The sequence below is a fragment of the Hyperoodon ampullatus genome, assembly GCF_949752795.1.
Source record: "Hyperoodon ampullatus genome assembly, chromosome: 16".
In the NCBI taxonomy this organism is placed as follows: domain Eukaryota; kingdom Metazoa; phylum Chordata; class Mammalia; order Artiodactyla; family Ziphiidae; genus Hyperoodon; species Hyperoodon ampullatus.
The window spans coordinates 62,985,633-62,998,046 of record NC_136929.1 but is presented as its reverse complement, the minus strand read 5'-3'; the positions used below and the strand labels follow the sequence as shown (position 1 = coordinate 62,998,046).

General features: G+C 44.8%; 1 protein-coding gene across 1 annotated transcript in view; it reads right to left on the bottom strand.

The window, feature by feature from the left end:
- LOC307064927 (phosphatidylinositol 3,4,5-trisphosphate 3-phosphatase TPTE2-like) overlaps nt 1–12,414 on the bottom strand; it is a gene marked incomplete at both ends in the record, with an annotated part of 86,651 nt that overhangs the window by 16,476 nt on the left and 57,761 nt on the right. Inside the window, 4 exons of the mRNA XM_079721634.1 lie at nt 577–668; nt 6,460–6,565; nt 9,873–9,953; nt 11,641–11,702. Of these exons, the coding sequence (XP_079577760.1) occupies nt 577–668; nt 6,460–6,565; nt 9,873–9,953; nt 11,641–11,702 (341 nt within the window). The remainder of the gene's footprint in view (nt 1–576; nt 669–6,459; nt 6,566–9,872; nt 9,954–11,640; nt 11,703–12,414) is intronic.

The window sequence follows — 12,414 nt, the reverse complement described above, 5'->3', positions numbered from 1 at the left end:
CAAAGACATTCCTCCCCGATCCATACACCCCTGCGCTGCTTCTCACTGTGCAGTCCCATAGGATAGCTGAGTTAGAATCACTTGAGACATTGCCAAGTGTAGAGTTTCCTGGGCCCCTTTCCACATTTCCTGAATCACACTTTGGGGGTATAACTTAGGAATCTGCATCTTTACCAGTCTCTAGGTGATTTTCATGCACATTAAAATTTCAGAATCAGTGCCATATAATAAAAATGACCAAGAAGAAGAGAATATGGCTAAAAGTGACAGATCCATGAATTTAAAACTCTGATAGATTCCTGGGAACATGCTTGGCATTTGTGGAAAAGTGAAAGGCAAAGCACCACTCTGAACTGAAAATATATTCTGGAAAACTATTTCCCCTGAACACTATTTTGAACAATAAATTTAACTCTTGACTCAAATCCAAACCCAGGGACACCAAGTTGGATGGTAACCAGAAAGCAACACAGCCTCTCCCTGTGGTGAGGGATGGTTTGGGGAGGGCCACATGCTGATTTGACACTGAGATTTAAAACAAACACTAGAATTTTCAGTTTCTATGCTTTCTCTTACCCTACAGTTTTTGGAAGCAGAACAGAAGAAGACAGGCTGTCCTTGCATTATTATTTGTACTTTTAGATCATTTCCATTGCCTTCTCCAACACCTGAATGAAATTAAAAAGTTAGGCTGGTTAGAGCAAAGATCAAAATGTCTCACCGATTAACAATATGGATTAAAAAGAGAAAAAATTATCCCAGCTAACAGTGTGTCAATATTGAATCATTTGGGCTCTTGCATGGATTTTGTCTTTGAAAGACAAGGCTTCAAGTTCAGTTCTGTCCCCTAAAGCAGAATTTATGAGGCTGGAGAAAAAAAAAAAAAAAAGACATTGTTCAGCTTCTAAAATTTAGAATCCCATCACTTCACCTTCATAGAAAAAAAAAATTAGGGAAGGGGATGTGCAACCTTTCTTGTTGATGTGTTGCTTTCTTCAGACTTCTAATTGTGATGTTTCTCAATAATAAATAGTCTAAATTCCTCTTGCGCTACTTTAAATCCAGTTTATGGAAAATATAGGATAGCTGTATCCCAATGTTCCTGCTATGTTCAGCATATATTTACAGACAAATGGTTTCTTCCCCTTTCTTTTTTCAATTTAATTGACCCACTTACTTCAGCATTTCATGAAAGGGCTGGTTTCTCAAGCCTCCAAATAATTTTTCCAGCTTTCCCTTCCACCCTGCATATTTCACTTAAATACGCACAGAACTAGAGGTACAGAACTAAAACAAATATTCTCATAAAGTCATATAACCATCACTCTTAACTGTTACATTCAGTTTGTTCTGTGCTCATTTAACCTTGTTCTCACTGACACAACGTGTCCTGAGGAATCAGGCTTTCTCTGCCTCAGTTCCCTCTGTCCCACCCACCTGCAGAACTTCGACGGATGTCAACCAGAAGTCAGTGAAAACGTAGAGCTAAACGAAGTCAGACACTTCTCACGTGACAGGAAAAGGGCATTGCTTTATGAGCTTAAACTAATTCCCACACATTTTAAAACTTTTTAAATAATTTAAGTATATTTGCACGATTTACAAATAAAAGGTATAAAAGGCATGAAGTGAAAAGTCTCCATTTTCCCTATCTCCCACCTGTTTAGTTCTCCAGCCCCAAACAGATAACCCCTATTACTAGTTTCTAGTTTTTTATGCATATATAATCAAATATGAATATATATTCTACCAGAGGTTTTATATATGTATATACACACGAACAAATATATTCTCCTTTTGTTTTATAGAAATTGTTGCATACCACAGCACTGTCCTGTACATGCATTTTTCAACACGTCAAACATTTTAACTTATTACTAAGGAACAAGTCAAATGCTACAGCTGTTTCAAAGTACTGCACATTTATGGGCAGATAAGGAATGATGAAATGAATTTACAAATAAATACAAAACAGGTCAATAATCAGTTGCATTCTGCTAGACACAACTAACTTATTTGCATTTTTATGTACAAAAATTATTTGCATTATTATCAGTTTTCTACCACTTAGAGTTGTAAAATAGCTTAAAGACCATGAGAGGTGAAGGTAACCCTGGAGGTAGGCCTAGAGAAGACACTGCCCATTTCAGAATCTATCACACTTTTTCCTGACAGTCTGCTGTGATCATCATCTCAAAGGAAGATTATTCTTTAGGGGTTTTTTTTTTTGTTGCTGTTCTTCCATTTGAAACATACTCCTTTGTCTTCTCATTTTGTTTACCTTTCTCTGTCTCTATGAAATTAAGTGAATCAGTTACCTATCCCAGTCTTGAAGGCGTGCCCTTGTGCAGGACTATGTAGTCTGCGTATGCTCAGTGGCTTTGGTGGGAGAAGTGAGCACAGGTCCCATCTGCCCCTGGGGTGCGGTGGCAGCCAGCACCTTGGTGGGAAGCGGGGCTGGAGATGGAGGGGCTAGAGCCGGAGCCAGGTGCGACCCTGTGTGTGACACACGGCCGTCTCCACCTTGGTTTGGGATGCAGCAGGGGCTCAAGGGTTTGGGGCTGCACTTCTGTGCTGGTTTTACATTTTCCCCACTGAGCACCCTTGGTTAGAGGCTGGGTCAGGGCCGGAGGGGTTGGTGCCTCACTGCTGAGCTGGTTTCCTTCCCGCTGGCGGTGTCAGTCCCTGGCCTGGAGTAGTTTCACTCCTAAATGTGGGCAGTGACCGAGCACTGGCCAAGGCTGCTTTCTCCCTGGTCAGAGTGTTCAGGCTGCTGCGTCTGCCAGGATGGGGGTATAAGCAACCACTCACTCTCTGAGTGAGGGCTCAGTGGTGTACAGCCTCCGCTGAGCCCCACTGGCTTTCAAAACAGCTAAGGGGACTCATCCTCCTGGTGTCAGACCCCAGGGCTGGAATGCCAAATGTGTGGCTCAAACCCCTTGCTCCCCAGGGAGGCTCCCCAAGCCCATGACACCCCCCTCCACGTCTGGGTGCCCCACCAAGGGTGCAGGTGTCGACCAGATCACTTCTCCTCCCTTCCTACCAGACTCCATGCGGATTTTTCTTTAAAGCTTGGGCCGTAGAAGGGCCTTTCTGCCAGCCTCCAGGTAGCTCCACAGGTAGTTGTATTTTTGATGTGTTCATGGGGGGAGGTAAGCTCAGAGTCCTTCTACTCCGCCACCTTGATCTCCCTCAAAGGGGATAATTCTTCTTCCAAAAGAAGGCTGCTGTCATTGGCTGTGGCCTGCTTATTTACGTGGGTGCAGCAAGAATTTTGGCGGACCAGGCAGGCCTTCTTAAGTGGGCTCTGCCAGCCGAGGCCCACACCGTAAGAACAGCTGCAAAGGGCACAACTTTCTGTCCGGAAGCCTCTATGAGGATCTCAAATTCGACTTTTAAAATCCTCTATTTTATGTTAGCCTGAGATGAGGAAACCAAACCCATAAAATTCTCCACCAGTTTTCACCTACAGTACTTATAAATTTGTGTTAGTTCCTCTGTTCTCTAGATCTGCACTTTACAGTTTTAACTAAACAGTATCTCCACAGAGGTGAAGTAAAATTCAAAAATGAAGACAGAACTCACAGTCTTCGGATATGATATCAGACTGGGACAATATATGAAATGCTAGAACTTATTAAAACCATTTTTAAGCTTAGAAGTTTGAGAAACTATTCCTATTTTCATTGTTCACGTTAGAGAAATGCATCGAAACTCCATCAGACTAAATGCCTTTTTGTCCATTTGGAATAGTTTAATACTCACAGAGGTTTGTATAGATACTGTTATAGGGTTACCTCGGAGATACTGTGTGTTCGGTTCCAGACCACTGCAATACAGCGAATATCCCAACAAAGCGAGTCACACAAACTTTTTTGCTTTCCCAGTGCATACAAAAAGTTATGTTTACACTAGACTGTAGTCTATTTAGTGTGCAATGGCATTATGTCTAAAAAAATGTACATAACTTCATTAAAAAATACTTGATCAGGACTTCCCTGGTGGCGCAGTGGTTAAGAATCCGCCGCCAATGCAGGCGACACGGGTTCGACCCTGGCCCAGGAAGATCCCACGTGCCGCAGAGCAACTAAGCCCACGAGCCACAACTACTGAGCCCGCGCACCTAGAGCCGGTGCTCCGCAACAAGAGAAGCCACCGCAACGAGTAGCCCGTGCACCGCAACGAAGAGTAGCAACTACAGAAGGCCCGCGAGCAGCCACAAAGACCCAATGCAGCCAATAAATAAATACATAAAATTCTAACACAAACCATTAAATAAAAAAAACTTGATTGCCACATTGCTAAAAAAAAAAAAAAAAAAAACTACTCACCATCATCTGACAACTCAGAATTGTCACAAACCTTTCATTTTTTTGAACAAGTGCAACGTCTGCGAAGCGCAATAAAGCAAAGAGCAATAAAACGAGGGATGCCTGGATTCCCACTGTTAACCAAGAGGACCCTGAGGGAGAGGATACACTCAGGTACAAAACAGGCTCTCACGCCACCAACTTGGTTTTAGAGCTGAGTTTCAATTACCTAGAGGAGGACGCTGCTCCACCAGCCACCTGGGTGGCCTCTCACACTGCACTTTCTGCAGGAAACGATGGGGAGCCAGGCACTGCTGTCCCTTCCCACCCACCAGCTGCCGGACAAGCCTGGCTCTACCCTGGGGACGTCCGAAGGCAGATGGTGTTCTGAGCGAGGCTCCACTCCAACCCTGTCCCTCATACGTGACACACACACGTCACAGTCAGAACGGACCTCCTAGGGCACTCTGCAGCCCACAAAGCCTTCGCACAGTTGCTCCTTTACACACACAGGCAGCCTCCTGCTGGAACAGGCTGTGTTTCCAGGGTCTGCCTGCACGACGCTTGTTTGGAAATCTACACCAAAATTTCCCACAGAAACCACGCTGCTGGGCTGAAGTTTCTTTCCAGAAGCCAGAAACCCATGCAATCTGCTCGTGGTAACTCTCACAATTCCTCACCCCTGCCAAGAAGTGGCAGCGATGCGGGCATTTGGAGAAGAAGGGAGAAATATGTAAATAATTTGGAAAAAAGCATTTTATATTTTAACTAACAACTGTACTTTTTTTTGACTATGCAGTTTTTACATATATTCTAAAGGGTTCTCTTATTCCTGAATAATTGGACGAAGCGTTAAAAAATACATGTCTAGATCTTACTTTGCGGGACTCCTCAGAGGGCTAAAAGCAACAGGCTGTCCGGGTGGACGCCAGCGCCCTCGCCCCGCAGCCAGGCCCAGGACAGGCCCGGCACTCAGCACCGCGCCTCGCGCTCCACAAGCTGGCTGTTGCTTTAGGGAATCAGGAGCATCACCTCCTGCTGCGCCTCTGGCACTGAGTGAGGCCCCATCCCCTCCACACTGAGGGGTCCCTGTTTCCACCTCCCTGAGGGTGAGCTGTACAGGGAAGCTAGGCGGGTGACAGAGAAATAGAGACATGGCCTTGAGGCCCATCCCTCTCCCTTCCTTTTCTTTCAAGTGCCAGAGGTGGACGATCTGACCAATATCTCTGCCTCTCGGGGCGACGGCAGGTCCCCTCTTCCTCCTTACACTCCCGAAGCAGGCATCGTCAGCTCTTTTGAAGTTTATAGGACTTTTACTCTAGGTAAGAACTGGTCACAGCTAGGGGGCTGAGAGAGTGCCCCCCAGAGGCCAGGTTTCTCCCAACCCTTTTTTGTGTTCCTGTAGGTTCAGGTAGGGAAGACCTAAGTGCTGTTCTCCTAGGAAGCTGTCCAACACTGTGGTCAGCTCTTCATCTGTGTACCTTCCTCTCCTCTGCTTACACGCAGGGGCTCCTGAAGGGCAAAGAAACACGAGCAGGGGGCCTGGCCCAAAGCGGTTCTCAGCAGTTATTTGCAAAAGAATTTGTGGCAACAACATTCATTTGCTGTTCGGGTATTTAAGACATCCTGATGGGGTTGCTGGGGGAGAGGGGACGATGGGGGAAGAGGGCGGGGAAAGGGAGCGATCAGGAGACAAGAGAAAAAAAAGGTTTCTGAGAGGAGTAGGAGAGAAAACGATACAGGGATGCATCTCCCAAGACAAACCCTGAACCAGAGACGGGCGTGAGAAAGAAGTGGTCTCCGGGTCCCAGGGGACCTTCCCTCCCTTTGATCTCGGAGGTTCTACTCTGAAAAGGACACCCTGAGCTGAGGCCAGAGCAGCAATGAGAACAGGAGAAAGGGAAGGGGGGATGGAGCCCCCCAGATTGGTGATAGGAAAGGAAAGGAGAGGACACCTAAGCAGTGGTAACGTGGCCACAGCAGCGCTGGGCTGATGGGCAATTCCAGGGGGAGGGGTTTGTACCGGAGGCTACACAAAAAGACAGCTATGCGTTGGGGTTGTCTCTGCACATAACCATGAGAAAACCCTCCCGAATAGCAAGAACATTGGCCCTCCTGCCAAGTCTCCAATTATACATAAAGCACTTACCACGAATTGAATAAATAATGATTGTTTTCATCGTGAGTTTCTTCACTGGAGGAAGAGTCAACTTGTAGGTATTTTTCACCATTGCAAAATATCCAACAAATCTGTTCTGCAATACAAAAGAAGTCTCGATTTAAGTGAAGGTAAAAAGTCCTGATTTGTTTAAGGAAAATAATTGATGAAGGAAACATTGATTGGGTGCCATTATGTAACTAGGCATTTGTTGCCTCATGACTAAATATCTACCTTAGAAAACAAATACTGAATGAAGAGCAACAGGCAAGGAACAAGAAAGGAGCCAGGTGTGGCTTAGAGGCTGCTGGGACTGAGAGAGCAACTAAGCAGAACCAACAAAACAGCTAGAACCACATGACAGCAAGATGCCATTAACTGCAAATGTGGGAGAGGTCGGTCTGGGGTAGAAGCTTCATTGTGGCTGAGTTAAAGGAAGGTTTGTGCTTTGGGGAGCAGTAGCCTCCTCGGCATGAGAGAAGGGAAGACATAAGAGCTCGGGGGAGAGCTCCATGGGCCAGCAAGCAGCACATTCACATCCTTCTCTAGTCCCAGCCAGTGAGCATCTCTCCGCGTCCCATTCCCCCAATTCCATGTTTGCAAGGAAGCCTGGGGATTCTCTTAGCCTAGTCCGTCTCCCATGGTAAGCTGTTCATAAGGGCTCTCCTTTCTTCTAGAAGTTAAGAAGAGTTCTGGTACAGAATCAACCGGAATGAAAAGTTCATAGACTCTTCCCCACCCGTTGGGAAGTGTTAATAAAATTAACCACCATCCTCTGCATTGGAAAGGACCAGTCAAGCTCTTAACTCAGGGGTGGATGAAATGTATGTAGTGCATTGAATGGCCACGCTGCAGGGTCAGGAGGGGATGGTGTCTGAGAATTACTGCCGCACACGCAGGGAACTCTGTCCTGGGGCCTCGCCAACACAGCCCTCAAGCCTGAGGCCGGGCCCCTGCACGGCTAGCCCAGTGAATCAGAAGAGACTCAGCTGCAGCCTAGGGTGTGCCAGTCCTGGAGTAAGTTAGAGACCCTGCACGTGACTGCAGAGGAAATGGGGAAGGGAAGATGTGCCTCAAGGAGCTACATCTAACGTCCCCTTGGCTCCTGCCACCAGATTCTTGACCTTCCACTAAAGGCTTGTAACCTGCCGTGGCCCTGTAGCTGCTTTAGCTCTCACGCTTCTTTCCCCTACAGCCCCAAACAACAGGCGCACGTAGCAGAAGTTAATAAAACCAACATACACTTAGTAAGCACTCACTACAGACAAAGGAGATACTATATGAGGCACTTCGGGCTGCCAGGGTGGAAAGATGGGCAAGACGTGGGCGTGCAAAAAGGGTAGAGAAGACACAACTTCGAATAGCTGGAAAATAACGTAAAGCAACTTAGTCCCTAAAAGGAACACAAAGGGCTATAAGAACTCCTGAAAAAGCAGGAGACTACTTCAGGCTGGGAGGGCAAAGGGACTCCAGGACAAGGGGCCCTTGTGAGCACGTGGGTGTAAAGTATAAACAGGCTGGGAAACGGCAAACAATCCAAACGCCTTAGAGCGTGTGAATGCACACAGTGGGAGAAGCGGTTGGAAAAATCCTATCTAGATTGGCAGTGCCAGGTTAAAACATATTTGTTGCCATTGGCAGTCAGAAGCCATTATGGATTTTGAGCGTGAAATGGCATGATTCGAGCTGGGCTTCAATAAGTTGATGTATTACTTATAGCCTATGGCTATCTTTTTTACTTTCTTGTGTTGCTTGAGTTTGGCAGAAAAGTATGAATGGATAAGGCTGAGTTCTTTGATCCCAAATGAAATGTCTAGAGCCAGCAGTTACAGTGTTCTGCTAACTAAGCCAAGGGTATCAGCTTTCATCACTTCACCCAAAGAAAACTCTCCTTCATGGCCACATCCACATTTACTTAAGAATTCCCAACCATCTCTCACTTGGGTTTGAGGGGCCGTATACAAAAGGCAATCCAAATGAGAAGCTGTGCACAGGATGGGAAGTAATGGGCTTTGCAGTCTGAAAGATCTGCATTTGAGTTCTTAGTTCAAACAGTTAGTTTCCCTGAACCTCGATTTCCCAGTCTATAACATGGGAATCATAATGGTGCCCACTCATTGCGTTATTCAGAATATTATATTAGATAATGAATGCAAAACCCTTAGCAGGATTCAACAAAGTCTAGAATGTTGTAAACTCTATAGGATAAATGGCCTGGTTTCTGCAATAAACAACTTACAAGGAAGAAAAAAAAAGAGAGGTGGGAAACCTATCAAGTAAAAGAGACTTAAGGAGACATAGCAACCAAATGAAACGTGTGCCCTTGTTTGGATCCTGACTGAAACAAACTAAGTTTTAAAAAGATTTTAAGATAATTATGGAAATTTAAACGAGGACTAGACATGTGATACTATTAAGGTATACTATTGTTAGATATGTCAATGGTTTTAAGGGGTTTTTTTTTTAGAGTCTTTATGTTAGAGGTCATATTAAAATGCTTAGGGGATAAGATGATCTGATGTCTGGGATTTCCTTCAAAATAATCCAAGTTTAGTGTGAAAATGAAGTGTGTGTGTGTGTTTGTGTAGAGTGGGGAGGGAATGAATGGTTGGCTACATGACGAAATGATTGCTGAAGCAGTGTGATGAATAGAAGGGGGTTTATTGTATGACTGTCTTGACTTTTTATGAAAAAGTCCAGGATAAAATGTTTTCAAAGGGGAAAAAAAAATAACATATGAGTCACATGGGTTGTCTGAGTATTAAATGAGACAATATATGTAAAAGTACAATAGTGTCTAGTATAAAATAGGTTTTTGAAAAATGTTACTTTTCCCTTTCCTTTCTCTTTTGAAGTGCAGCCCCCCTCCCACCGACTCTGTCTCTGTGTTTTTCTGTCACTGTCTGTCTCTCCCTTACACATGTGCACGCCCATGCGTGCGCGCACACACACACACACACACACAATATTCTACAAGGGCTGAATTGCCCTAATAGGGGTTTGTGAAAGACTCAGTTCCTCTTTACATGGAAATAAAAGGCTAGTGACTTCAGATCATCTTCAGGGGTCTGAAACCTTAGGAATCGGACCTTCCTACCTTGGGAAGGGAATCAACTCCTGAACTCTGCAAACAATAACCAAATAAAATGGAAAGCAGGGTGCTCTGGGGAGACCTCAGTGCTTGCAAAGCCAAGCAACACCTGAGGCAGGGCTCCTGGCCTATGGAAGGGATCAAGGCCTGTCACGGGGCACCCAAGGAGAAGACCACCCAAGGGGAAGATCACCCAAGGGGAAGATCACCTAAGGAATCACCCAAGGAAGGGAGTCTAAAATGAAACCAGGTAACAGATGCCAATCTTAACCTAATTACCGAGAGTGACCCCTTTCAAAGAAAGAACACTTACCTGAGAAGGAGTTTCTACTCCCTGATGTTTACTGCTGATGGATTTATCCGTTCGTCGTTCTCCAAAATAATTAAGGCTGTCCTATAAAAAAGGGGACAGTCCAATCATGGGTCATCTGCACGTCCCTTTCCTGTATAAGGCATTTTGAAGTTTCTAAGGCCACATGATTTCCTTAAGTCAGCGGTCTTTGGGCAGAGGCTATACCCGAAATAACAGAATTAACAAAGCCACATCAAGGCCTACTCTCATTCAAAGATGCATAAAGACGGGCAACTTTAGAGCTGGAAGACTTTGGAGATAATCTGGTCCTTCTTCCTATCTTTCTAGTTTACAGATGGAGAAGATTAGGACCAAAGGAAAACCAAGTGACCTGCCATGGAGATGCATGCAGCCTGTCAGAGACAGCAAAGGCCTGAGCACTGGCCTCTGGCTCTGTCTAGGGCTCCAGACCAACAGCCTGCAAACTTTATATATTTACTGATTTTGCCCACGCCACACAACTTACGGGATCTTAGTTCCCTGACCAGGGACTCAACCCTCGGCAGTGAAAGCGTGCAGTCCTGACCACTGGACCTCCAGAGAGGTCCCTCAAACTTTTTATTTTTAAAGCTACAATCCACATTCATAAACCTGGGAGATACACACACACACATACACACGCACTCCCTCTCTCACACACACACAGAACTGAAACAAGTTTCACAAACAATACTTACCTTTTGATACTTCCTATTCTAATCGATTCCATTTTATTTAAAAAATGCAAGTGACAACCCAATAAGTTGATTTCACAACTCACTGATAAACTGATCCATAGTGTGAAAAACACTGTCCTAGAGCATCCATTTTCCTAACCTGTGTGTCTCAAATTTGAAATAAAGAAGGTGGTGGAATCAGGGTGCTGGGCCCAGATCAGAACCCCCAGCGTCTCTTATCTGGGCTGCAGGCTGAGAGGGAAGCAGAGTGGCTGACAGCGTGCCCTCTAAGAGGTGACTTTTCAGTGAGATCGCGGCAGAAACAGAGTGGGAACCCTTCTTTAAGACATAGCAACAGCACATCCTGTCTTCTCAGGAATTTCCAGAGGGCACAGGTCCCACAGATGTTGACTGTGCAAAGATATAACATCCAAGAGAGACTTTGTTCCGAGTTGGAAAACGATGCCTTTTACCTCCCTAGCACTTGCAAGGATGTTCAAGGTCCTTTAGAAAATTTCCCTAACCCATCTTCTTCTTATTCTCGTGAGAAAGGAGGAAGGCCTGGAGCTGGTGGGATTATGTCAGAGCAGTTCTGGGTCTGGGGGAGGCAAGTCAAGCTTCTGTATTGCTGAGGGTTTTTTTGCACTTTCACAACTTGACCTCACTCATTTCACATTAATCTGGACTCTGTTGTGTCCTGTCTTTATTTAAAATATTCATATTGTATCCACGATGGATTTTTTGGCATTAACTTAGATTTTTTCAATGCTGCACTGGAATATTATTTAACTTAATTACTGAGATTTTTGGCATTCCCTTAAATTTTGTGTCCAAGGTGAGCGTCTCACTGACCTCACCCTCCATCCCGTCCCAAAGAGGCCCTGAGGTCAGTTACTAACTAGTGCCAGTTAAACCAGAAAGTATCCAAACCAGGCTTTCTAATAATCACCTCTCCAATTACAACTCCATTAAGTACCATGACTCAGGAATCATGTTACCATCCCACCAATGAGGTTTCAGAGCTAGCAGATTCAATCAGCCTAAGACAGCATTGGTAGGAGCATCTTTCATACCTCTGCGGTTGCAAATATTTCACTGGCAAGAAGGTAGGCACAGACCATAGTTCCAGTTCTTCCTAGAAAAGAAGTTAGTTCATGAACCATTGCTCATGGCAGTACTTGCTATATAACTATGCTCACAAGTATTTAGAGTTCATTTTGGATTGATTTTCTTCCACTCTGAAAGTGCTGGCTCAAAATATTTCAATTCAGAGATAGACAAAGCCCTTACACTGCTTGCTCTGAGCTTCTACCTGGAGTTCTGTGCTAATTGTGTGCATGGATGTGCACGTGTATGTTGTTCTGAGTCTTGACCCCTGGAGGCTGCAGTAACAGGCAGAGGCAATGAGCTCTGCTCCAGGACTCTAAAGCTAAAGAGATACCTACCAGTTAAGAGCTAATTACACACCCTGCTTTCCTACTAATGTAAATAAAAGAAACTATAAAAGATCAAACATGGACAGAACCCAAAACACCACGGAGCATTTGCCATACCTATTATTCCTTCCATTTTAGTTACAGTGTTTTTTATGCTACAACACATCTTAAAGTAGAAAGAACAGAATAATGAGCCCCCATATACCTGTTCCCCAGATTCGATAATTATCAGATTGATTGTTAGACTTGTTTCTTCCTTTTCTTCCCTCATCCTTCTTTCCCTCCCCCTCTCTACACGCACCCCAGCCCCCCCACCAGCATGTTAAAGCAAATCCTTGATTTCATGTCATTTTATCCTCAAAGTCTCATGGTTTCTTTCCAATTTATATTTTTGTCCTGCCATAGGAAATG